Raw genomic sequence first — 26,276 nt, forward strand, 5'->3', positions numbered from 1 at the left:
CTGACAAAACACTTTCTCAATGCATTACTGTGTGTGTACTGTGTATATTTATTATGTATGTATAAATACAAACACATGCATCGCTATATTATGGATATAAAATATGCTATGTTTATATATTAAATACATTTATATACAATATAAATGTAATACATAGTAATAAGATATTTTTTTATAATATACACTGTATGTGTGTATTTATATAGGCTATACATAATAAATTAACACAGTATACACTATATAAACAAAAACTTTTATTTTGGATGCGGTTAATCGTGATTAATCGTTTGGCAGCACTAATTATTATTACTATTATAAAACACAGACGATATGGGGGAATACAGAGGATAGAGAACAAGGAAAGAAAAAATGCAATTTATTTAGTTCTATAACGTCCTCAAAGCTTTTTTTTTAATTGTAGATTTTTGAAGTGATGGCAATAATAGCTACATGTAGATCAGAAGCTAATATTTTGCAGCTGGTTTAAATTTAAGGTATCTAGCTTCGTGGATTTGGTATTTACCCGTCACATAAAGTTTAAGACATCATTATTGTCAGAAATATCAGAATGGAAAAAGAACCTTACTGATAGAAGTACTACAGAGCTGGAGGAACACAAGAAATAGAGAAGCTGATGTTTGAAGCCAGAATTGTTTAGAATAATAACAGAAATAGAATAAATGTGAAATAGATTCTTCCTCCTCTTGGCAGAACGAGCAGAGAGGAGAAATATTATGGTTAAATTGACTTAAAAATAAAGTAAAAGAAATTCAGAGCTAAGTGCTAAGCATTTCGCCTTAGCTTGTGAAATAGATTCTTCCTCTTTTTGGATTAGCTTTTATAATTAGATTTAGTATTAGTTTTAATAATTTTTTTTTATTGTTGATGAGTTTATTTAGAACATTTAGGATCCATTTATAAAAATTTGAGGTATTTTCACAAAAAACCAAAAAAAAAAAAAAAAAAAAAGATTTCACCAAAAAGAGCTGAACATAAATTAATTTCATTTACAACACGTCGCCGAAGCAATTTCCTGTGAATGTGCAGGACTTCTGATTCTTTAGCAGTAAGGGTAAACCGTACAGTAAGTGTTAAACCCATGCTACAAACCAGTTTATGATTATGGTAATAAGTTTGGAGTGAAACTTTTTGTACAGCTAAAATAAATGGAAGCGACTGACACCGGAAGCTTCTCGCTTATACTTACACTAAACGAAGGTGGATATTCACTGCAGATTTCCACGGCTTGTCCAGATCTTTTAGTCTTAAAAAAAGCTTCTGGTTTGTATTTGCATTTTCTTTTTTTTTATGGTTCTAAGTTTTCTTATTTTTTTTTTTTTCTTAGTCCTTGCGTCAAAAAAAACATATTTAGTTCTCCATTTTATTGTGGCCTCTAACTTTAGCACTCACTATCTAATTGTATTCTTTAAAAAAAAAAAAAAAAAAATCTAATCTGTTCTTCTTTCGGCTTTGTTTTCATTTATTATACAATTAACAAAAGCAAAAAAGACCTCTAACACTAGCTTGCTCTATTCTTTTCTCTATTCTATCTGTTTTCTGGTTTTGGTTTTTATATTATTTAAAAGCCCTTGCTACATGTACTGCATTTAAGCTAACTGAGACTTGTTATAGCGCTCTTATATCATTGCTATTTTGTTGATTTTGATTGCTTCCATTGTCCTCATTTGTAAGTCGCTTTGGATAAAAGCCTCTGCTAAATGACAATGTAAATGTTGTATAAAACCACAAAGTACACAAAGTGCTTTTGAGTTCTGTTCAGTTCTATTTTTAAGCGTGAGAAAGCTTCTGTGAACAAAAATACAAGAACAGCCCAAAACAAAAGAACAAGGCAATTATTGTCCAAAATACTCCATAAATCATAAAATAACAGAAAAGAAACATACAAAGAAGCTGGGAAATACTCACTAATACAAATAAGAGCAGCCTCACACTCGGTGAGGTGCAGTGTATTTAGTGACAGTACTCTCAGACAAGAGTAACACTGTGAAACACTCACAACTGGTGTTTCTCTGCAGGTATTTTACTTCTAAATCCATCAGGGGGCAGCAGAGAGCTGAAGCCTAATAAAGGCAGGTCCAGAGAGCGGTGGCCGTCTTTGCCCATCCTCATGGATGGAGGTGGTAGGGTGAATATAGAGGGGTTCGCACCACCGCTACCATCATTTCCTGTGTTATTGTTGTCATCATCCCTGGCAGTAGTTTCCACGACACTCCTAGCACTTGTTTTCTGACAGCGAGGAAGGAACGATCCTCTATAGTATCGATGATATAAAAGAAACGCCACTAACAGGAACAGCACGATGAGCAACGTGATCAGGCTGACGCCGGCGTAAACACCCCGGAGGATTCTGGGAGATGATGTCCAACTACAGTCTAGAAAGTGAGTGGAGACAAAAATGAAATGTAAAGACAATTTTCATTTTATGTGTTAAAAAAACCTTTTAAAGTGATATGAGAGCGGTGTCTGAAATCTGCCACACGTGTCAGTATAAACTTCTGACAATCAGTCTCTTACCAGGTTCAGCAGACGCCGCACAAACGCTGGCTCCTGGCCCATGAGGAACCTCAAGGTAACCATTGATACAGCGACAGGAGTACGATCCAAACTGATTCACACACTCAGCGTGAGCGTCACACACCACCATTTGCGTCTCACACTCATTGACGTCTGTTCAGAGACACACAAATGGACCGTTCAGAAATGATTCAGATAAACAGGCATAATATGTCCATCTAAAAGTATTTTAATCAATATGTTTCTAAATTATTTTTAATTATAATGTGCTTTTGACCATATGGGAAAAAGTGTATTTTATATACATGTACACACACACCCTTTTATTTTATATAAAATAAATATTTTACAAAATATTTTGGAACCTGAAATTGCTATAAAATCAAAGCCCTGTCTAACCAAGTTGTTTCAAATTTGAAGTTTATAATCACAAAGATATAAGATCTTGTTTAGGTGCTATACCAAACGCCACTGAAGCCCTGTCTAACCAAGTTGTTTCAAATTTGAAGTTTATAATCACAAAGATATAATATCTAAGTTATAAGTTTTTGTTTTGTTGTTTTACATATCGTAACTGAATTTGTTATGCATTCAATATATATTATTGATACACATTGTATCAATAATTTGTTTATATCATATGTTTGACATTAAAAAGTTTTTCAAATTATTATTTATTTTTAGAGTTTATAATGGTGAAAAAAGGCAAAAAAAAACCCACAATTTTAATTTTAAAGAAAGGAACCCCCCCCCAAAGAAAAAAATAAAATAAATAACATTACAAATATTACATTTACATAAAATCTAAAGTAGTGGTTTATTCCATCAATGCGTGAAATAAAGTTAAACAGCCCAAAAAAGTCAACCATAATGCATGCTGTAATGAACATGTGGACACAGCCTAATTAAAAAAAACAATGCAAATACACAACAATATTAAGTACTAAAGCTTCAAATAAAACGAACATAGACAAAAAAAAAAAAACAATGAAAAATAAAAAAAAAAACAAAAAAAAGCTAGCTGTACTTTAAAAAAAAAAAAAAAAAAAAAAAAAAAAAACATTCAAAAAAATAAAACTAAGTGATTTAGGCAGTCTATGCAACTGACCCAAGGTTGACCTCTGGTTAAACTCTATACCTCAGTAAGGTCCTGACACCGCAGTAGTCCTGCAGAGAGCAGTGTGTGTGTGTGTGTGTGTGTGTGTGAGAGAGAGAGAGAGAAAGAGAGAGAGAGATGTGTCTTTGGCTAGCATGCGGTCAGAGCACAGTTTCTGTAAATACAGAGGAACCTGAAAGACCACAGGACAAATCAATGTGTGTGTGGTGTGAGCGCACCTTCAGTGGAGACAGATGCAATGACGCCCTGTGTTTCAGAGGTTTGGGATTTGACGGTTCTGCCCTGAAGCCCCTGCAGACTGGACTGAAGATCCCTGTGTGTCTGCTGCCCTACAGCCGCCTTCTCAAACTGCAGCCACACGATGAACAACACGCCAGAACTCAGCCTGGAAACAGATTGATTCACAGCCTGTGAGCAGATTGCATTGGAAGAATCCAATTATTTTGCTTCAGGAAGTGAGTTTTATACTTACTTTTTTAGTCTTTTGAAGTCCAGGCTCTTTGGAATGAGATGTCCAAATACTTCTGGTATCTATAAACCAATTTTGAGCCCAAAAGTTGCACAATTAACAACAATTTTCTGAGTATCTATAAAGGGAATCATAATGTTGAGCCTCACCATGGTCTCCAGAGCAGATCTGAGAGAAGAGGAGTCTTCATGATGTTCAGGCTCCAGATTGATCTCGACACTCACCTCGAACAAGAGCTCTGATTGGACGGATGAAATGACATCAGAATGAATGCTATACGTCATTATCATTTGTAAAAATGAAACGTAAATGGTAGCTGCATTATTAGGTTGATGTGTTAAACCATTTGAAAGCACATCTCACCAGCAGGAAAATGCCTTTTGTGGGTGACATTTCGAAGGGCTTGCTGGTAGAGAGCTTCCTCTGTAGAATGAAAAAGGGTTAATGCAAGAAAACCTTAGATATAATTAAGATGCCTGGTTCATATAATAATAATAATAATAATAATATTATTAGTAGTAGTATTAACTTTTTAAAGAATTAATAAAATATTTAAGATTGTTACTATTACCATTGCAGCATAATAATAATAAATCCTATTTAAGGGCCATTTTAAGATCCTGCTAATGTTCAAGCATAACAATAATGAAACTAATGTACTGAAATGGTATAAAACGATGACATTTCACTTTTAATGTACATGCTTTACTGTTAAGTAAATTGTAATTGCAACAACTCAATGTCATGACAGTATTTTTTCTGAATTGAATTTAATCTGATTTTAATTAAAAAAAAAAGTACATTATTGCTATCATTTTTTTAAATTTAATAGTTAATATTACTCTTTGCATCATCATCATCATCATCATCATAATAATAATAATAATAATTAATAAAAACAAAAATAAGTTGATATTGTTAACATTAACCATTGCATACTAATAATAATATTTTGAAACATTAAATTATTAATGTCAATTTTACCCCATGATGATGATAATCATATTAACAAAAGCGATAACTTAACAAAAATCCTATTTTAAGCCCATTTTTTAATTTCTCCAAGTAATTTTGTGTGGTAAAGTGTACTTAATTTATTAAAATAATGTTACAATGTAACAAAAAAAGGTCCTATAAAGAGGCTCTCTTTATGCAAAATGTAATGCTTTCTAATTGTTAAAAAAAATGTAAGAGCACCTTTTGATTTGCGTTGTATTACAGGTAGTGTGACGCTGCTCTCAGTTGCTGTCACCTCAATGGAAACGCCTTCCTCATCGTCCCGCTGTCCCCCCTTTACCCACCTCACTCCTCCAGCATCAGGCGTTGTTCTGGCTCTGACCGGCTCGGTTTGACCAGAGGAGTGCGTATGCGCATCCACATTCCTGCGCATGGCGGACGGCGAGCGTGCGGCGGGTCTGACCAGTGGCATGTGTGTCTGTGCACTGAGGCTCATGTCTGAGACACCTGCGTAAGCCGCTTGATAGCTGGGCCGTATTTGAGCCTCTTCACTTTTGGGTTGGTTGTGCTGGGTCTCAGCGGCCCACCGACCAGCAGCTTCTTGTGACGCTGCCAAGAAATGACCATCGTAGTATGCATCATCATCAACCACATCTTTACTGTTGTAACCAGGGGCTAGATTGCGAGGAGATGAATCCCTGGAGCTCTTTTCATTGGTCACTGAGGATCCAGACTTCACAGAGCTGGTCAGTCCAGCAGAAGGGGTTTGTGTGTTCACTCCTGATCTATCTGCTATGACGTCTCTCACAGCTGGTGGAGAATCTGGTGTAATTGCATCCGTTTCATCTTCATCATCTCTTAAGTCTGCTTCTATCACGTCTACAGGAGTGTCTGTCAAATACAAAGCGTCATGTGACACCAGCAGGCCCAACTCCAGAATCAGATCACTGAGGGGGTTTCTTAAACTAGTGAGGGTGCTCTAACCTTAAATATATATATATATATATAAAGCTGTCACTCGCACTGTTACTCACCTTCATACATGGAATCAGGAGAATCCAGGGATCTGAAAGCTTTAAAGCGTCCATAGAAGCCCCTGTAGGGGACGGGGTGGTCCCCGTCGATGAGCAGCACCACCTGAACAGTGTTGGACACGGAGGTGTACCTGGCCTTTCTCCAGCACCTCTCCAGGATCCTCTGCCCTCCTGCCGCCGCCGGAGACTCATCCAGGTGGATCTGATCGCTCTTCTGCTGACAGGCATCCGAGGGAGTAAAGTCCTCCAGGTAGAGCTCCAGACGCTTCCCAGGAGGCACCTGGATGGTCCAGTTGCACCACACGGGGGGGTGTGAGCACAGGTAATCAGGGGAGAAGAGCTCACCGCTGTCATCGTGGAGGACTTGATGGCAGCTGCGCAGGGCATAGAACGCGTATCGCTCACGGCCGACACCTGACCAGAGACAACATTTTAACACATATATCCCTCAAAATATAGAACTATTTTAACTGAAGAGGAAGAGTTGCAGGGTATTTAAATGACCAAAAATAAGATTAAAATTTGACAGTATATTTTGTTAAAAGTATAATAATAATAACAATAATAATAGACCGTTTATCCCCAAAAATATATACATATTTTTATTGGAGGATGAATAGAGGATAAATAAATTTGAGGATAAATAAGATAAAATATATTTAATATTATTTTATCTTATTTATCCTCAAATTTATTTATATTATTTTCAAAAAGAAGACCTGAAATAACCACCATATTAATAATAATAATAATAATAATAATAATAATAATAATAATAATAATAATAGTAATAATAATAGACAATTTATTCCCCAAAATATCTACATATTTTTATTGGAGGAAAAATTACAGGGGGTTTAAAATATAAAAACAAGAGAAAATAAAATATTAAATATATTATTTTTAATAAGACATGAGATAGCCAGGATATTTAGTATATTTATCTCCAAAAAATATCAAAATAGATCATATTAATAGATATATTCTTACAAAATACAATATAAAGATTTTAATAATATGAAATAAGATGGCATGTATTTTATCATATTTTCCCCCAAAACATCTTAACATTTTTTTTAAAGGAAAACGATTTGTTATTACAAAACATTATATAAACATGCAAATAAATAATAATACTCCTAACAAGATAAATAATTTTCTAATCTAATAAATAATTTTGTAAAAAATAATTCTAAGCATTCATCTGTTCCTCCTTGCATGATATATAATGTGCATTAAAGCGTGTTGTATCTTTTCAATGAGTTTTACACAGATACTTACAAAGATTTGTAGGATTTTATTATTATTATTATTATTATTATTATTATTATTATTATTATTATTATTATTATTTAAAAAGTATTTAAGTTATTTAAAATAATTCACATTGATGTTAGTGTGACTGACAGCTGTTTACCTGCGGATGCTTGTCCGCCATATCTGTTGATCTGCCAAAAACAGACAGATTGAGTGAAACATGCAGCGATTAGATCAGATCAGATGACCACCAGCCATGAGTTACTCACCTCAGCGCTGCTCATCAAACCTGTCGAATAGATTAATATCACAAGACTCAATAAATGCCGCCGTGGCATTTTGGATTTATGCTCGTGAACTTTCTACGTTGCTGTCAGATGCTTGTTTGCGAAACTAAACGGAAGAGGCCTGCATCACCTGTATTATATCTGTAGTTAATGAGGCAAGGTTACCTGTCGCGCATGAATGAACGAGGTTTATATGACATGTGATTCGCTCTTGATCCGACAGAGGGCACCGCGCAAACATAAATGTGACCATAAATGTGTCATATAGCAGCCTATGGGTCATTTTTTATCTTTATTTTGAAAGCTTTCCATTGAGGTATGGTTTGTTAGGATAAGACAATATTTGCCTGAGATACAACTATTTGAAAATCTTGAATCTGTGGGTGCAAAAAAAAAAAAATCTAAATATTGAGAAAATCACCTTTAAAGTTGTCCAAATGGAGTTCTAAGCAATGCTTATTACTAATCAAAAAATAAGTTTTGATATATTAATGGTAGCAAATTTACAAAATATCTTCATGGAACATGATCTTTACTTAATATCCTAATGATTTTTGGCATAAAAGAAAAATGAATAATTTGGACCCATACAATGTAATGCTGGCTATTGCTACAAATATATCTGTGCTACTTATGACCGGTTTTGGTCATGACATAATGAAATATTATCGCACATAGTACTACACACTGAGTAGTATATACCTAACCTAAATATGCATGCTTTTAAAAATAGGATGAGAAATGCTGATCATGATATGAGTAATAAAGAATCATATAATGAGATAATAATATAGCAGCAAAATTAATGTAAACAATCTTTTCATGAATAATACAAATTTAGCATTTTATGCTTAATACTAAATATCTATTTTTGCATAGGTCTTTTCACATGGTTATAATGTAGCAGCAAAACTGATGCTTATTCATGTGAAGATTGTTGTAGAAAAGAAAAGTTTAAATCAAATATGCCCCCCCGATTGTTGTAGAAAAGAAACTCAAAACAAAACCTCAAAAAGGGCCATGTGACACACAACTGCAAAATCTCAAAAACAAACTTTACCTCAGTATTTGTACAAAACACTAAACAAATTACCTCAGTTTTGAAAATGAATTGTGAGGGCCATGTGATACATAAACTGCAAAATGTGCTCATCTTCCATATGGATATTTATACAATAACTGATTTGGATTTTAACTTTGCACTTTGGAGGCTCGTTCAGTTCAATGTGTGTGTTGTAAGTGTCCTACAGTATGTTGCCCGTTCAACAATGGTACAAAGGTTACAGCTTACTTGCAGAAACAGTATACAAAGTAATAAAACTTCTATTATTATCCTTGTGCTGATAGTGCAGCAGGAGAACGATCAAACAGCAGTTTCCTGAGAATATTGAGGTTTAATGCAAGAGAAGTCAAACAGCTCAGCTAGTCTTCCACACACGAATGCAAACATAAATTAAAACAACAACATAAAAATACACAGACGCATCAGACTCACTCTTTCTGTTATGAAAATGCACCCTGATTTTTTGTCAAGATGCATTATAGTGCACCGTATATAACTCATTTTGAGTAAATAATTGTGATTCATCGCATCAAAGTGAAAGAAGGTGTGCAAGCATGTCCCAGCTAACAGGGGATGTTCTCAGAATGTTCTAGCAAGGTTCTCTCAAATCTTTATTCAGTAACATTCATAGAACATTTGTTCAAAGTTCTCTGATCTTTAGTGATGTTCTCAAAATGTTAGCACAGAAACATTATCTCATTCGTGGAACTTTTTTACTGAAATGTTTAAGCTGGAAGTTCCATCTAATGTTTTTTAAATGTTACAACTTGTTTTAGAATGTTCAAAGAATATTCAAAAGTAACATTCCTATGATATTTGATTCAGTGTGATGTTCCCTTAATGATTGCGTAAGCAAGAAAAAAAAATGTTTATTCACACTATCTTTCCCATAAGAGTGGGCACGGCCATTTGTCAATTTTATGGGTCTGGCTTGTCGTTTTATGGGTGTCATTCCCTTCCAGCTGTTTTGAGCTGTACAAAACAGCTCGTTGAGCTGCTTGATATCTCAAACTGCTGTTTTTTACCATATTTTAATTTATTATCTTAATTATTATATTATCTTAATGTTAATCTTATATTAAAACTATTGTATTATCTTAATTTTAAAAACTGTTTGCACTACTGTTTTGTAGCACAAACAGTTTTATCATTTACTGCATTTTATTTTTCTCGTTATTTCAATACCGCAGCTAATGTTCAGAACAGTCAGAAATAGTGTTTTTATAACTTAATGGGAACGTTAGCAAAATGTTCTTGGAACACATTTTTGTTAGCATCAGTTTTACTGTCATTGGGTTCTATTTGCTTTTGTTGCGTCGCATTCCGCCCTTCGCTTGCGTTGTAGGTGCGATGTAACATTTAGCTTCTGGGTCATTAATCCAAGACCAGATCTTTATCATGTCCTGTGGGCTCCTGGGATGGACCAGAATCAGACTTTTGTAAGCACAAGGATTCTCTCTGTGCTTCTCGTCAATGTCAAAGGTGTTAAAGCCCTTGTGTTTCTCCGGTACTAGTCCCAGTCTCTTCAGACACATCCCAGTGTAGACGTCGTCTATCGGGTACAATGTGACCAGACGAGAGATCGTTCTTAACCGCAGCCCCAGATTCCCAGAATACAGGTAGCCTCCGCCTCCGGCATACGGTGGGTAAACTCCTCGAAACACGCTCTCGGGGATGTAATACTTGAGGTGTCTGGTCCGGTGTGGTCCGGCATTGGAGATCACATCGCCAACAAAAAGGTCCTGTGTCTTGGACACAGAAAAGTTGCCAAGGTAAGCCAGCATATGCCTCGTATTGACAAAAACGTCGTCGTCGCCTTTGAACACATACTTGGCAGAACCACAATGAGTCCAAAACCACTCCAAAAAGAGCACTTCCTTTAAGGTGAGATTGAAGAACGAGTCTCGATAATCCCACTGAAGGACGTCGCCGTACAATGCTGCTTCATGCTTGACCATGTCCGACAAGTTCGGGAAGTGGTCTGTCGCTACCATGCTGCCAAGTAGGAACACCGTCGCAATGCGCCGGCCGTCGAGGATCCCAGCGCGGCCCCATGATTCCCGGATGGCCTGCCGTCGGTCGAAATGTGCTGCAATGGACTTCACTGCAAGCAAGAGGTACGGCGGTTCAGAACAAACGTTGGGTGCGTCCGTTATCAAGGGGTACGACCTACATCCCATATACAACAAGAAGTCCTGGAATCGCTGCGGTAGGGACTTAAAGTCTTCGATCTCTGTCTTCACCCTGCTGTCCGGCTTACAGGGACTCGTGCGATTCAGCCAACGTGGGATTCCCCGAAAGTCCTGAGGGGCTTCGCTGCCATTTGCAAGTGGCAGGTAGTAGATGTCATCAAGACGGTTCTGCACACGATTCCAGTAAGCCGGACTGACCTCCGGCTTCTTCCAGAACTTTTTGGGCGTCAGTTTCCCTCGATTGTCTCGGCTCTGCCCATAGCTTCGGGACACTTCCACCGCGACGTAGATGAGGACGTTGGCTAACATCAGCAATCCCAGCACCTTGGTGGTCTTCCAGTTGCTGTTCATCTTGAAGATGCCCTCACCACCTGAAGACACAGAAAGAGATTTATTATATGTTGGGTTACAGTCTGGGAACAGAGGTGTGGAAAAGTCTACAGAACATGGTGGAGAAAGTGGGATGGGCAAACCACAATGACCTGGAAAGTAGAGGAAGTTACATTAGTCAAAGCCAGTTAGTATGGACTTGAGATGTGAGTGTTTGATCCACTGGCATACAGAATGTTGAAAACTCAACCATACACCAAAATAAAGATATTTACATTTAAAAAAAAGAAAAAATAAAGGTTCTTTAGCACTGATCATCATCTATCTTTGAAAAAAAAAAGTTGTGTCACATAATGTTGTGGGTCACATTTAAAAGGGTCAAAACTATTGAGTGCTAAAGGCTTGTAGTTTTTTTGTAGCACATACCTCAACCCAAAAAAGCAGCAATAGGCTCATGCAAAGCCAGAAACTAACCACAACGGATACATAATTCCTCAACCATGAAGTGCAGTGAACTACCTTTGCTTGTCAGTTTCAGTAGATTAATAAAAAGAGCTTAAATAATTCATCCAAAAAAATTCAACTTCTATCATTATTCATTTCAAATGCTGCATTTTTTTTCCATGCAAGACAAAATAATATTTTCATTATTAGTTTTTTGATTAAATGTACAGTTGTTTTTAATATATTAATACTCAAAAATGAATACAATAAAACACCATAAAAGCACAAATGGTGCTTGCATGTCTTTGGAAGTTAAATCATAGCTTTGTGCATGGAAAAACCTGAAATGTAGGTCTTTTGTTCTACACACAAAGCTGTAATATGATTTCATAAGGCTCAGAGACAAAAAAAACTCTTCTAGTGCGAGTAAAAATAATTTAAATTTCTGGATGAACTATTTCTTCGAGAAAGAACCAGCTAAAAACATTAAAGTAACCGCTTGTTGTTGACTCACAGCGAGGACATCTGCAGGGTAAGTCTAGGGTGAGATCCATGAGTGAGTCCGGTGTGAAGCGTCTAGGCTTTCTCCTCCTGTAACTGTACCTGAACATTAAGGGATGAACCTGCTGCATATCAGCCAATGTTTGATATATCGAACCCAAGATTTCTCTCTGTTTCAGACTCCACACCATCCTACGTTGTGCTTCCTTCTCTCATTCATTCATACACATCATGTGTTCCTCATGACACCAATTACAGATGTGCAACGTCAGACTCTTCCTAGCCTCCTATAGTCAAACCTTTGACTAAACAACACGACTGTTGTCCACACTGTAGTTTATTTTGACCCAATAAGACAGGAAGGGACCATTTGAAATGTGTAATCTCAGTTTGTGTTGATCAAATAGGTAGTTTAGGGACAGGTTTATGTCAAATAGATTATATACCTCAGATTCTGTAATCAGCCCCATGATATTCCGTTTCAAAGATCTGACATCAGCTTGTCATATTGTGCTTTCAATACGCACCAGACGGTCGAAGGTGGTCTGTGATGTGGCACTGGAGACTAAACTCTTTCAGATCGCAGCAAACCTTCAATAGCATTTCACTGTTGAACAACAAATCTATTTTATGACTGCACTTTAGATCTGACCACATTGAAAGAATGTTATCATTGACCTACTTTTCGTAAATGAGTGACAGATTATTAGCACAGTCCAATCCAGACAATGAATTTAGGATGCTATCACTGACTTCATTGTCAGAAAGTGTCTCATTCAATTACAACAATTAAACTCTTCAAAGGCTTCTTTAAACACTTGTTCTGAGATATATAGGCTATTTGTGATATCTATCATCAGTTTTGGGGACTTTTATAAGTAATAAGTTGCAACTTTTACGGGAAGTAATTTATGTTTATTTATTCTTATCTGGGCAGGGCTTGCTTGTTCATTTTTTAGTATAAAAAGTTCTATTTCTGGCAAATGAAAAAGCCCTTTCACACCAAAAGGGAAACGAATAAGCCTCAGGCTGAAGGAAATGTAAATTCACATCTGTACAGTAGAGGGTGCAGCTCTCAACCTTTCAGCTGTGCTGCTGTTCTGGGTTGCATGAAGAACAGAATGCAGCAATAAAAAAATTAAACAATTGTTATGTTTATCTAAAGTAATTCAGATGGATCATCAAATGCCAGCAGTAAAGACACTGGTTAATAAAAAGGGATTAAATACATAAAGGATATTTGTGCTATTTAATATAAATACTGCAAGTTTGCATTTCATTGGTTTTATTCATTTTGAGTAATACTGAATCTGTTTTTCTGCAGGTGCGATGAGTAAATGCATGTAAACATCTAGTCTAGAACTACAATACCCATCATGTTTAGACAGCGCACACAATGTCTCTGCACCTCACTCATGATTTCTCTCAACATGGGGACAGGAAAGCTGGCATTCTTTAAATGGGAAACAAAGTCGTTACTCATTTATTCATAAATTAATAAGTAATGTCACTTTACAAAAAAAAAGTAATCTGATTACATAACTCATGATTACTTAGAATGCGTTACCCTTTCACTGTCTATAACACAATTCATAATAATGCCAGTATTTGTGTTTTGGCAATGTACCGCCTGGTTATGCTCTTAACAAAAACTGCTTGACTGGCCCACTGTTGCTGTTACATCCTCAGGTGAATGCAATTTCTGTTGCAAAGAAAAAATCTGTAAATTAAAGGCAAAACACTGTAAAATGCTTTCAGCCGAATCATTTAGACCACTCACTCACTGAATCGTTTAGACCGAAATCTGAGATAACAGCTTGCTTGGTAAAGCAGCAACAAGCGAAGAAAACAAGAACATTGATGTATGATAGAAAGAGAAAATGTGGTTTTCCTTCAGATGTATTTAAACTGTGTTTCATCAAGTCCCTTGATTTTAAAGGTATAGTCAACATACTGAAGGCACAGGCTAATGCTTCTGTACAGACACTGTACTGTAAACAGCAAATAAGCTGTGTGTGTGTGTACTGTACATTACATCTCTGACTTGCCTACACATATGTTGATACTCTTATTATTACGAGGAATTTTTTTCACAGACTTAATGGTTTATTTCCTAAAACTCAGTGGGCCTATTTTTGTAAGTGTGAGCTTTATGTGAGTAACAGACTGAAATTCATTAGCCTATTTACAAAGATCAAATATGCCACTGGTTGTTGGACATAAAAATCTCAAATATGTCATAACTCAATTTCATGATGTGCACCGTATCTTATTAAAGAAGGTTTTCATCGACATAAATTCAGTTGTTTTCTTCTCCCATGTTACTATAGCATGAATGATGGATTATGGCACATATACTGTATTGCCTAACACTCTTAAAAATAAAGGTGCTTCAAAGCGATGCCATAGATAGAAGAATGATTTTTGGTTCCACAAAGCAGCATTCAGTCTGTCAGGTCTTTAAAGAACCATCTCTTTCTTACCTTTTTATAGTCTGAAGAACCTTCTTTCGCCACAAAGAACCTTTTGTGAAACAGAAAGGTTCTTCAGATGTTAAAGGTTCTTTATGGTACCATTTAGAAAAAAAAGGTTCTTCTATGGCATCGTGAAGCACTTTTATTTTTAAGAGTGTGTATTATATTTTTGGGAGACATCCAGTGGTCATTGTACTTAAATGGATACGCAAAAACTCTTTAATTCAGACATGAGACCTGAGAAAATGACAAATTGTTCCATTTTTTGTTAACTATCCCTTTGAAGATTTGACAGAAAGATAGATATTCGCATTCATTTATTTACTGTAACTAATAAAAATAATAATAAAAAGACAAATCTTTTATTTGCCTTAATAAAGATAAGGGTGGTGCAGGTGAACAACAGACCTATCAAAAACAACGACACTCGTATCATGTAATCAGGGGCGGACTTACCCATTAGGCAAAGGTAGGCGACTGCCTTGGGCCCCCAAAAGCCAAGGGCCCCCTAATGCTTTTCATATAGGAGATGCGCATTAAGCGCGGACACGCGAACGGTTGCTGTTTACGGTGTTTATGCACGACAATCGTCTGCGCGTCCGAGTTGAACGTGCTTCTTCTTGTGTATCCAGCTTGTAGCAAAATAAAAATTTAAGCTGACTGCCGCACGAGCGCGAGGTCCCTCTTTCCCAGCGCGCGCACACTTCTCTCTCTGCGTTCAGCGCGCGGCTGAAAGGAGCTGCGCTTTCAGTTAAAACACTGATATGTTGCTTCTCTAATTTTACATATAAGTATAGCTGAAATCACAGCACAGCTATTGTCTTCAAGCTATTCTGTAGCCTATTTGATTTTTATCAGACGACGGCACGATTATATATTTTTGTGCAGATTAACTTCTCGGAAGGGAGAGCTGGTTTAGTCTTAATGGGTCGCGTTTCAGTCACTATTTCATATTCATCCCGTTGTCTGACAACAAACAGTCTCAATGTATCAATGAAAACAGTTTTGAGAATTTAGCTGCATCAAAATACAGTATGTGGCACAGAGAGGCAAACAAATGTAATAATAGATAATAAATGTACATTTTGCATGTTCAGAAGTGAGCTGCCCTGTCATGCGAAAATGCAAACAGGTTTGTGTAAAGTGCTCAATGCAAAGAAAGAGAAGTAATAGGAAGCTAGTATTTCTGTTTTTTTTTTTTTTTTTTTTTTCTTTCATGTGTCTAATAGACATGAACAAGTTCTTTGAAAAACATCTATGACCTATGAAACATGTCTACTCTTCATGCTCTGTTAACTGGTTTCACTAATAATAAACATTTATTGCATAAATTAATTTTTGCATTACAAAAATGCCTTAAAAGAAAGTGTTACAGGTGTGCATATTGACACAGAACAATGAGTTTTAAGATATGTCAGAGCAAGATATTTTTCAGTTGAGACAGCTCAAACATGCATTTTAGTCTGGGACTAGCTTAAGCCTTGTCTGTGAAACCATGGGGAAAATATTCATTTAAGGTACATTTAGAACAGATAAAAAATGTGCAATTAAGTTGCGATTATTCACAAGTTAACTCATGACAATCATGCCATTAATTGTGATTATATATTTTAATTGATTGACAGCCCTAAGTTAAAATGACTAAAATAAAATGTAGGATTACGCTGGTAACTCACATTTTCATTTTACCTGATAAAGTACCATTTATGAGCTGAGCTGTTTTGTTTAGAGCTGTTACCGGGGAAACCACTATATTTCTGACTCAAAAGCACTTCCTACTGGCAGAGAATGAATGTGCATTTTCAATAATCCAGTCTGCAGTTTCTTGTTCAGACCAATGCGAATATTCACTCACATAAATCTGTTTTAAAATAATATAATAAATTTATACTTCTGACTCATCCCAGAAATATAAAGTTTCAGTTGTGAGGTTTATCATTTTATAATTTATTTTGTTTTATGTTAAAACTAAAAAAAAACGGTAAATCAATTGCTATTTCGTGGTCTACAACATGAAAATAATAAAAGTATCTGCTAAATGAATAAATGTAAATTAAAGAATCCCATTAGCACATGTACATAAAAAATTTAAAAAACATTGGACACAACAATCTGGCACCATTGTGCAGCAGCAAGCATCACGACAAAAAAGGACCTCGAGGGTTGATCTAGGTAAATGTTTGCAAATGTATAGGGCCCCATTCCTATATTTGCCTGGGGCCCCCAATTCACTAAATCCGCCCCTGCATGTAATAAAATACATTTGATTAGCATTTTTAAAAAATCACTTCGACATGTTATACTTTATTTTGGTATTTATAAGCCTTAACTTGTAAGTGTGATCTTGTCTGAATTTACCTGTGCGTGAAGGTGTGCGTCTGTTCTCACCAGTAACAGCGGTCCACAACAGTTTCTTCTTCACAGACGTAACATTTTCCTCTATCTTTTCCTCTCAGTCCGCCGAACGGAACTGTTGTTGTTGTTGTTTATTTCTTTACTGAATTTCTGAAGTCCCATTTAAAGTCAGTAATGCAAATGAATGTGCCGCGTGTGTTTGAGACAGGTCAGAGTCTCCTCCGCCGACTGCGCGAGCGCCTCCCACTCGACGGACGCGCGCACGCACGCCTGCGTACAGGCTTATCTACGCGAGCCGGGACCAAATTTGTATAATCTCCTCACCAACACACGGGTCAAACACGCTTGTGAGGACGTTTGATATGCTCGTCACTATATACAATGCTCACAGATCATATTGTATATGACACCTCTGATATCAGCAGGTTTGGAGTGGAGTGAGGGTTGGTCTTCTTCAGCAAAAATCACCACCTCCTTATAAATACCATTTTGTCTGCAAGATGTCCTTAAGATGTATTTGAATTCTGATGAAGTTCAGCCTCAGGGTAACAAAACAATCTTCTTCACTTTGCAAGCAAATTATGCATTAGACCTATGCTTATTAAAAAAAAAAAAAAACCAACAACACATAAGCCCTAGCAGTCTTTTAAAAATATTTTTCTGCATCACATGGAAGAAAGCATTTTATATTGAATTTCTTTTTTTTTTTTTTGTATGTGGAAGTGCTTAAATGTGATTGTTGCATAAAAGCAATGGAACACAGATGTAGCCACCATAAATATTATTGCACTTATGTAGTATTTTTATTTATTGGTATTTTCCATTATTAAAGAATGTATCCTTTTAATAAGGCATGATAAAATCATTCTCTGCTGTTTTTAATATTAGTATTCTGACAGCAAACTGTATATGGCACTCATTTTCACTACAAATATTTTGTTAAAACTCTTTGTTCTTTTTTGGTAATGAGGTCAAATTTATGTAAGAAAAATCTATTCTTTTTTTCTTCCTATCAAATATTTTTCTAACAATATTCTATTCTGTTACATTCTATATTCAGCACAATAACACCAGGACACCAACAATAACAGTTAGTTCTGTCAGTATCAAGCTACTAAAATGAACAAGTGACTCATTATTTGATTGTGACCATTAGTTAGCAACACACTCACATAAATGCATGTCCCTCCGTAGCTTTATGCAGACTGTTTAGAAGGCTTCAGGTGTGATTATCAATGGTAACCTTATATGATACTTTTCAAAGGCCGCAGTTACACCCATTGTCTTCTCATCTGAATAATTAACAGGACATCTTTTTCAGCTTTAAAGCTGGTTAAACCACACATTTGCTGTAAATGACAGAACGGGAACCATCTGTTTGAGCTCCAGCAGGAACAAAGGCACACTGATGTGTTTGGTCTACGATAAACACACATCAATCCTCATCTGGTCACGTCCATGTTTTCACACCTGTGAGACAAGAGGCACGTCTCGACCTGTTCCCCTGAAGGGTAGATGGTGTATACTCATTTTAAATATTTAAACAGGATGGGTGGTATCCCAATCCATTAGTAATAATCCACATGAAGGCTAAAAGTCATTTTATTTTTAAAGTTTTTAATCATTTTATAATTTATCACTGCTAAATCTGCTGAATGATTAAATTTAAATAACAAAAATAAATACATTAATGCATGCCATTTTGTTAAATGACGGTAAATCATCTAATCTTTAAAAATAAAATAAAATCTAAAATGATTTTTTTTTTAAATACTACAGAGAAAAGCCAACAGGTTTGAACCTATTCTGAACAATATGTCATCTAGGCTTTTTAAAATATGGGAACAGTGGGCTTCTCTCTTCTCAATATAACTTTGACTTTCAGAATGATGACCTTTGCTCAAAAACACAGCAGTGATAAAGGTGGATTACGATATTAGTATCTCTGCAGTTCTTAGAACGCTAAATCATTTGGTACACATAATAAACATTAACTCACATGAATTAAGAAGATTTCCAGGCCATTGAGTCACCTGCGCTGCCACTGCTCACCATTTATCTAGTTATTTCTTCATTTAGTTATTTAGTGACTACATAAAAGCTCCATTAACCCTGTGAAGTGATTTAAAGCGCAGCAAATAAATCTTGAAACAAGGACTGAAAACTGGTAAGGCATTAGCAAAGCAAGATCATTAGTTTGATTCACATGGTATAGTTCGATTTTCAAAATGTGAAAAGATGTATTTTTTGGTTTCTCTCATATTTATATAGTTAAAGTATAAAATAACAAGTGTTCACTTAAAGGAATAGTTCACCCAAAAATGAAAATTTGCTGAAAATGCCTTCACCTTCAGGATAACCGAGATGTAGATGAGTTTGTTTCTTTATCAGAACAGATTTGGAAAAATGTAGCTTTACATCACTTGTTCACCAGTGGATGCTCTGCAGTGAATGGGTGCCGTCAGAATGAGAGTCCAAACAGCTGATAAAAACCTCACAAGAAAAGCTGCACATTTGTAAGAAACAAATCCAGCTAAACTAAGAATCCATAATATTGCTTTCTTCAGTGAAAAAGTCGTCTCGTCTGAATCAGGAGAAATATGCACAAGACTCTCATTCTGACGGCACCCATTCATTGAAGAGCATCCACTGGTGAGCAAGTGATGGTATAATATGGAATAATAAACTCACAGATAGCCAAGTTTGAGGTTTGACAATGATTATTTATGAGGAATATAACTTTATGACAATACAGCATATAAAACAAACACATTCCCTCACTCTCTGACACACACACACACACACACCCATGAAGAGACAGATCCGCTCTAGCTGCGGTGCACCACGCTGTCGATGCTCTCCTGAAGTTCTGCCATCTTCTTCAGCACCAGATTCACCTTCTGCTCATCAAACTCCAAACACACAAACTCAGAGCTCTAAAGTACAGAGAGAAAGAAACAGAGGCCAGTATGAGCAGTGAACCTGAACTGACCCAATGCACTTTAGACAACACATCAGTGCTCAGTGTCGATGTGTTATATCAGTAATGCTGCTGACACACCTGTTACAGAGTCAGCCTGCATCAACACAGCTGTGTAAGATTCACAATACGGGAAACAAGGCAGCTCCCACTCAAAGAAAAATGACATCGAAAATCCTCAGAATTCTGAACTTGTTATTTAGAATCAATAAATAGAATGTTTTTTTTAAACCATCTGAATGACAATAAAGAACTAGGTTTGCATTTCCTGAAGGGTTTCCAGGAATTCTTGATTCTGATTGGTCGTTCAGCATTCTGTGAACATATGTTTCCATGGTGATGCTAAACTGTATAATGAATCATTGTCTGAACAGTTTTCCTACTTAGTTTCCCATCTCTCTGCACTCTTTCATCTCACAAAATTGTGAATCAATATTTTATGTCCATTATGTCCAAGTAGAATAATGCACATTCAGCCTTCAATTCTCGCCTGGATGTGGACCACCCTCATGATTTATTTCGTGATAACGACCAGCTGACTACACTATACCATAATTACAGAGCAGCAAAAGAACACTAAGCGTTTTTTTGTAAAATGATCCAGAAGGGCAGAAGAATAGGACTCAGATGTCTCTGAAGCAGGTTATGATGACATCATCGGACACCCGGAGTGGCTCCTACGCTGTGTTTCCTTCAAACACAAATACAGCCTAAAACCTAAACTAACCTACAACATAAACACTATTTTCAAAATAGAGAAAAAAGTGATAAATTAGAGATCAGTAACTGGGCTGAATTTCACTTTGTTAACAACTAGCAGGACTTGAATATACATAGTAAGTAGTAAACTGTGCTACATCCACACAGATTATGACAAGTGCATTTAATAACAGGCGTGACTCTTTTAGGACGTCCTGTTCAGCTGATGCATGAATGAATGAACTGATGTCAAGTTCCTTTTGTGTGCTCACAATGGCCATATCTCATCACCTGTAACCATAGCGACAGTGACTCCAGTGAATATAATAACATTGGAAAGGCTTATCACAACTGACACAACAATATTCAATAAACGAGCCCAACTAAGCTGCAAAATTAATCTGTGAAATTGAATTAACTGACAGCAGCTGCAAGCACAGAGCGCAGAACTGAAAACTGCAGCATGATCTGAACTCTGCAGAAAAGGTGTGACAGACAACTACACAACAGGTCCTTCCTGAAAATGTAATGCTCTTTCACTCTTATTAGTAATTCAACTGTAAGTAACCATATTAGTGCTCTAATGCATGACTGTGGATGTGTAAAAATAGTCTCTTCTCTTCCCGTCCGACACAAACACAGCACTATCTGAAATGATTTGTGGTTTTATCCTGCAGTAATTGATCCCGTGACCCTGAGTGAAGAATCAATCTCCTCATTTCTGATGAGGGACCTTTCTGCTCTCCTGCTGCTCTGAAGACAACTGAACACTCTCCAGTCCTCTATTCTCAGAGCGTGAATCATACAGCGTATAAATGCATCTCTCTGCACATGGCACGAATGACACAAAACAATAAGAGCACTCACACTGACAAACAAACGGGCTGAAAGCCACTTACAGTGCAGAGGAGGCTCCTCTTACAGTGCTAACTGTGCATTTACAAAAAATACAATCACCCAAAAAAAGAAGGCTGTCATTCTCGTCTTGACTCCCTGAGGTTAAACAATAACATTCAGCAGATATTACAGTTAGCATTTCAAATATGCAAACATAAAAACCCTAAATGAATTTCATAGGAAAGAGCTGATGAGCAGCAGAAAGACTTGATGGCAGAATAATGACGGCTAATGTCACTAACGGGTCTCTGTTTCCTGTAACCAGACCTCTTGATATCACAGGAGCAAAAGACAAGGATTAGAGCTCATGCACATACTGATACCAACATATTTCAGGAACATACTGATCCTGATGAAAAAAAAAAAAAAACAATAGACATTATTAGAAAATTTTTTTGGTTTTACTGGTTATAATGGGACTTGGGATAACGGGATACTGTAATGGACCCTGTTGGTCTCTTCTGGTAATTGGTCACCTTCTGTCGGTGGCTTGTTAAAACCAATAAAATCCTAATGGAACATGTCCCAAAACACACTACAGAAAACCATTTTTTTATGGTTTTAATGGTTAAAAGTTGATGGTTTGTAATGTTTGTTAATGGCCACTACTACATATTTTGATTATAGAAATGCTGAGTGTGTTTCTGTATGTAACAAACGGATCATAATATGAAAGCCAGCATATATAACATAGACTACACAAATATGCAAGGAAAAATATAGTCTTACTGTAATGCTGACAACTAGATGAGTAAAGTTCGCGAACAAACTTTGAAATTGGCTTGAAAAAGGCTAAATTTAGCCAAAAGCTAAAATTTAGACACATTTGTAAAAGCTTGACATTTGAAGGTTTAGATAGATAGATGATGTCTAGCATGTTTTTAACGCGATTATCATGTTTAAGCATGATTAGCCTGTTGTTAGCATGTTTTTAGTAGGATTAGCATGTTTTAGCATGATAAGCGTGCAGGATTAACATATTGCGAACATGTTTTAGTGTGTTGCTAGCATGATTTAGCATGTTGTCTATGATAGTCATTAATCTTTGCTAGTGATAAAAAGTAGTGCTGTCAAATGATAAATCACGATTAATCACATCCAAAATAAAAGTTTTTGTTTACATGTGTTTTAGTGTTGCTGTGTATATTTATTATGTATATATAATTACCAACACATGCATGTATACATTTAAGGAAAATATGTTTGTTTATATATTAAATATTTTTATATATAATATATGATATAAGAATATCATATTAAATGTATATACATGTAAATATTTTCAAAATATTTACTGTAGTTTATATATATACATAATAAAAGCACAGTACAATACATATAGTATGTAAACAAAAACTTTTATTTTGGATGTGATTAATCGCGATTAATCATTTGACAGCACTAATAAAAAGCTTAAATACTCTGTAAGCCTTACTGTGCAAAAGTTTTTACACCCTCAATGAAAGTCTATGGGATTTTTAGTGGATTTGGTAGTCTGGTTTTCGAAAACCATAAACCGGATCATTTAGAAAAGATTCAGCAACTAACTTTAGAACAGTTTGAAGCTCTGACCCAAGTTTGGTGTTTGTAGCTTTAAAGCTCTAAGGGAAGATACTGACTACATTTTGGCTCAGAAGAAGCTTAAACAGCAGATCAGTAAGTTGACTTTTTCAAGCCAATGTAAATATAAATGACTGCAAAATTATTTAAAATTAACTATTTTATTAATTAAATAAAAATAAACATAAACGATCATTCATAAATAAATAAAAATATTATTTTAATAAATAATAATAAATGAATTATATATAATCAAACCCTAAGGAGGAGGGGAATACATTTTCAGAGTCTGTTTTTCCACTTACACTGCAGTTATAGCTTTCCATAATTATTAATTTATGCCTTCCATTGATTTCCAATGTAGTTTTTGTAAGCTAAACTGAAAGCAAAGCTACTTCACTGCTACAGAAGATTATTTAAAACCTCTGAACATCTGTCAGTCTTTCCACCTAAGAGCCCAGTTTGCATTATACTGAATATTGAGTATCCTTGCAACACTTCTCTGGCAGGTGAGCAGAAGATTATTCAAAACAACTGTCAATCATCATCATCGAGAATAAAGAATTAAGCAAATTCACAACTGCTAAGAAAACATTTTGCTCTCTGACTGTAGATACAAGAGTTACATAAAAGAGTTTGCATGAATGATATGTAAAGCTTATGATATTGACTATTTGCTAAAATATAATTCAAAACAATCTAATAAAAACATTTCTAGTGTTATTTCAGCATCTAGATACTATTACAGCTTTATTAATATTTTAAATCGCTTTTTATTTTTACAAATTCTGTTTTAATTTTAGTAAATTTTAGTTAGTATTTTGTGTCTATATACTATAGTTGTATTAATTTTTATTTAGTTTTAGTTTTTTAGTACATCATTCTTTTATTTTAGAGAATGAAATTTTTTTAATGGTCTTTAGTTTCAGTTTTCTTTTAAATAATTACTCTCAATATTTCGTCCCGAGTAGTCTCCACTTTAACTGAGGCTTGTAGAGGTTTTAAACAACAAAAACACCCAACATGTCACAACTCCTGCTAATGTGAAATACAACTACACAGAGGGGTGTTACTTCATTTTTCGGGACGTGTCTGTACATATTCACAGGTGTGTGCAATTATACTCTTTGTATCCTTGTATCCAGAGTACCTGCATTTCCCATGAGACTGTGTAAAGAAATCATCATCAAAACTCTCGGGCGCACACACGTCCCTGATTTCAGCAGGCAAAGACATGCAAAAGTCAAGCACAAGATCTGAACAGTGAAAGAAAAAATAATCTCTTTTGTGCTTCATATGAAGATCCACCCTTATGTTTCGGGGAACTGAACCCTCATATGTCCCGTTGAGTTCTCACCTCTCCGGCGCGGCCGAGCTCTAGCTCCACCAGGGCCACGGGGCTGTTGGACACCTGCCCCCTGCTGGCAGACGTGTGCAGGTCCACCCTCCACTTCAGGCCCCGGAGGCCGGGCTCCCAGCGACTCTGAGCCAGCAGACTCTCTCGTACCCGCGTCCGGTGGGCCTTCCAGAAGCGTGCCAGAGCAGCCGCCTGCTCCGGGGTCACGCCGCTGCCGCCCTGCTTACGCGTCTGCGCAGTGAGGAACGCTTCCAGCTGCGCCTGATCCATGTCCGCTGACGCGATGGACTGACAGAGAGACAGAAACACGAGGTCAAGGGTGGACAGAGACAGGACAAACTGTACGCTGTAGCAGGGTTATTATAGTCAACTACTACCAAAACCATTAACAACTTCCAATTCTTACAATAAAATAAACTTTAACTGAGTTAATATAACTTAAAAAAAAATAATTGATTTACTTTAGCAAATTAGAAGATATTTTTTAATTTTTTTTTTTTTTTTTTGTTGATTTATTAAAATTTTTTTATTATTATAATTAATATTTTTTTAAAATGATTAAAAATCATATAATAATGTTATTACAAAAATGACAAAAACAAACAACAAAATGACTAAAACTAATATAACAATGAAAATTACAATGAAAACAGACATTATAAAAATAAAAATAAATTAAATATTAATAAATAAAATATTCTGTAAATAATTACAAAACACAACAAATTAAAGCTAAAATTACAATAAAAACAAAGAAAATATATTTAAAAAAATTAAATTAAAAGCATTTTGATACTAAAATAACACTGTACTGTTGTACTTTGATAAAAGAGGATAAATACTTTTTTGCAAAGATGTTTTTAATAAATAATAAAAAAAACATCTATTAATTTTATAGTGAATCTAATGATTTTAATCAGATTGGAAAAGCAAAAGGAGTAAGTCATGGCTTAATTCTTTATGTTTATTGACTGTTTATTGGGTTCATGTTTATTGATTAAACGTATTGATAATAAACAAATGCATACATATGATTATATTTCCTAAAGGCTGAAGCTAACTAGAAAGTAAATCTTGAAAATGGTATATAATATTATATATATATTGAACCCATTGTATTCGTATGGTGTTGTCCATTTTGATTTTATTTTGTTGTGTATTTAGCATTTAATAAAAAAAAGCATAAAAAACATACGATATAAAATAAAATATAGGTTTAAAAATATATACATTTTATAAATGATAGACATTCTGCAAAATGTCATCTCAACATTTAGTGCTATTGCTGCTCTCTGGTGGCAGACAGTGAACAGTGCGTTTGGTTTGATAAACAGTGAACTGTAGAGGAGAAAGCACCTTCAGAAGCGACCTCATCTTGTCATGCAGCGCGCGGAACTCGTCCTGCGTCATCTCCGCGTACAGCTCATTCTTCAGAAACTCCTCCGTGATTTCGGTATTACCGTAGTAGAGTCTCTGCGTGATTCCGTTCAATAAAGCGCTCACACACCTCTGGCTGTCCGCGTCAGCCATGCTGGATGTTGACAGGGGTCATGTGATCTGCGTCACGCGCAGCACGTCTTCCTTCGCTGCGCGTTCACTTCCGGTATTTTCTAATTTAATATAAACATATATAATGAATAATATAAATTACTTAGACATATTTCGTATCTCTTTTTTCATTTTCTAAATTACTACTTTTGTTATTATTACTATTAGTAGTAGTAGTAGTATTCGGAAATAATAGCTAATAATAAAATAACCCCTTGAC

At 35.7% G+C, this 26,276-nt stretch overlaps 3 protein-coding genes across 6 annotated transcripts; all 3 read right to left on the reverse strand.

Moving 5' to 3' along the window:
• Positions 1-1,769: 1,769 nt before the first annotated feature.
• LOC109091684 lies at positions 1,770-8,026 on the reverse strand. The gene is made up of 10 exons (XM_042717315.1): positions 7,639-8,026; positions 7,530-7,560; positions 6,113-6,526; positions 5,319-5,969; positions 4,485-4,544; positions 4,271-4,359; positions 4,125-4,183; positions 3,871-4,037; positions 2,536-2,688; positions 1,770-2,393 (listed from the first exon to the last, which is right to left on the reverse strand). Exons 1-10 carry the CDS (start codon positions 7,705-7,707, stop codon positions 2,014-2,016), a joined length of 2,073 nt encoding a protein of 690 aa, XP_042573249.1. The 5' UTR covers positions 7,708-8,026; the 3' UTR covers positions 1,770-2,013.
• Positions 8,027-9,035: 1,009 nt separating this feature from the next.
• Positions 9,036-17,365, reverse strand: LOC109097101 (N-acetyllactosaminide beta-1,3-N-acetylglucosaminyltransferase 2-like). Of its 4 annotated transcripts, none has more exons than XM_042717316.1 (2): positions 17,049-17,365; positions 9,036-11,282 (listed from the first exon to the last, which is right to left on the reverse strand). In XM_042717316.1, exon 2 carries the CDS (start codon positions 11,260-11,262, stop codon positions 10,018-10,020), a length of 1,245 nt encoding a protein of 414 aa, XP_042573250.1. In that variant the 5' UTR covers positions 11,263-11,282; positions 17,049-17,365; the 3' UTR covers positions 9,036-10,017. The 4 variants fall into 4 exon arrangements, with proteins under 4 accessions (XP_042573250.1, XP_018966341.1, XP_018966347.1 ...); XM_019110796.2 differs by having other exon boundaries at positions 17,019-17,362; XM_019110802.2 differs by lacking the exon at positions 17,049-17,365 and adding an exon at positions 12,633-14,677.
• A 2,352-nt stretch (positions 17,366-19,717) lies between these two features.
• On the reverse strand, positions 19,718-26,078 carry LOC109097194 (copper metabolism (Murr1) domain containing 1). The gene is made up of 3 exons (XM_019110834.2): positions 25,865-26,078; positions 24,509-24,796; positions 19,718-19,951 (listed from the first exon to the last, which is right to left on the reverse strand). Exons 1-3 carry the CDS (start codon positions 26,036-26,038, stop codon positions 19,844-19,846), a joined length of 570 nt encoding a protein of 189 aa, XP_018966379.1. The 5' UTR covers positions 26,039-26,078; the 3' UTR covers positions 19,718-19,843.
• Positions 26,079-26,276: the final 198 nt, after the last annotated feature.

The sequence above is a fragment of the Cyprinus carpio genome, chromosome B1 (assembly GCF_018340385.1).
Source record: "Cyprinus carpio isolate SPL01 chromosome B1, ASM1834038v1, whole genome shotgun sequence".
Classification (NCBI taxonomy): domain Eukaryota; kingdom Metazoa; phylum Chordata; class Actinopteri; order Cypriniformes; family Cyprinidae; genus Cyprinus; species Cyprinus carpio.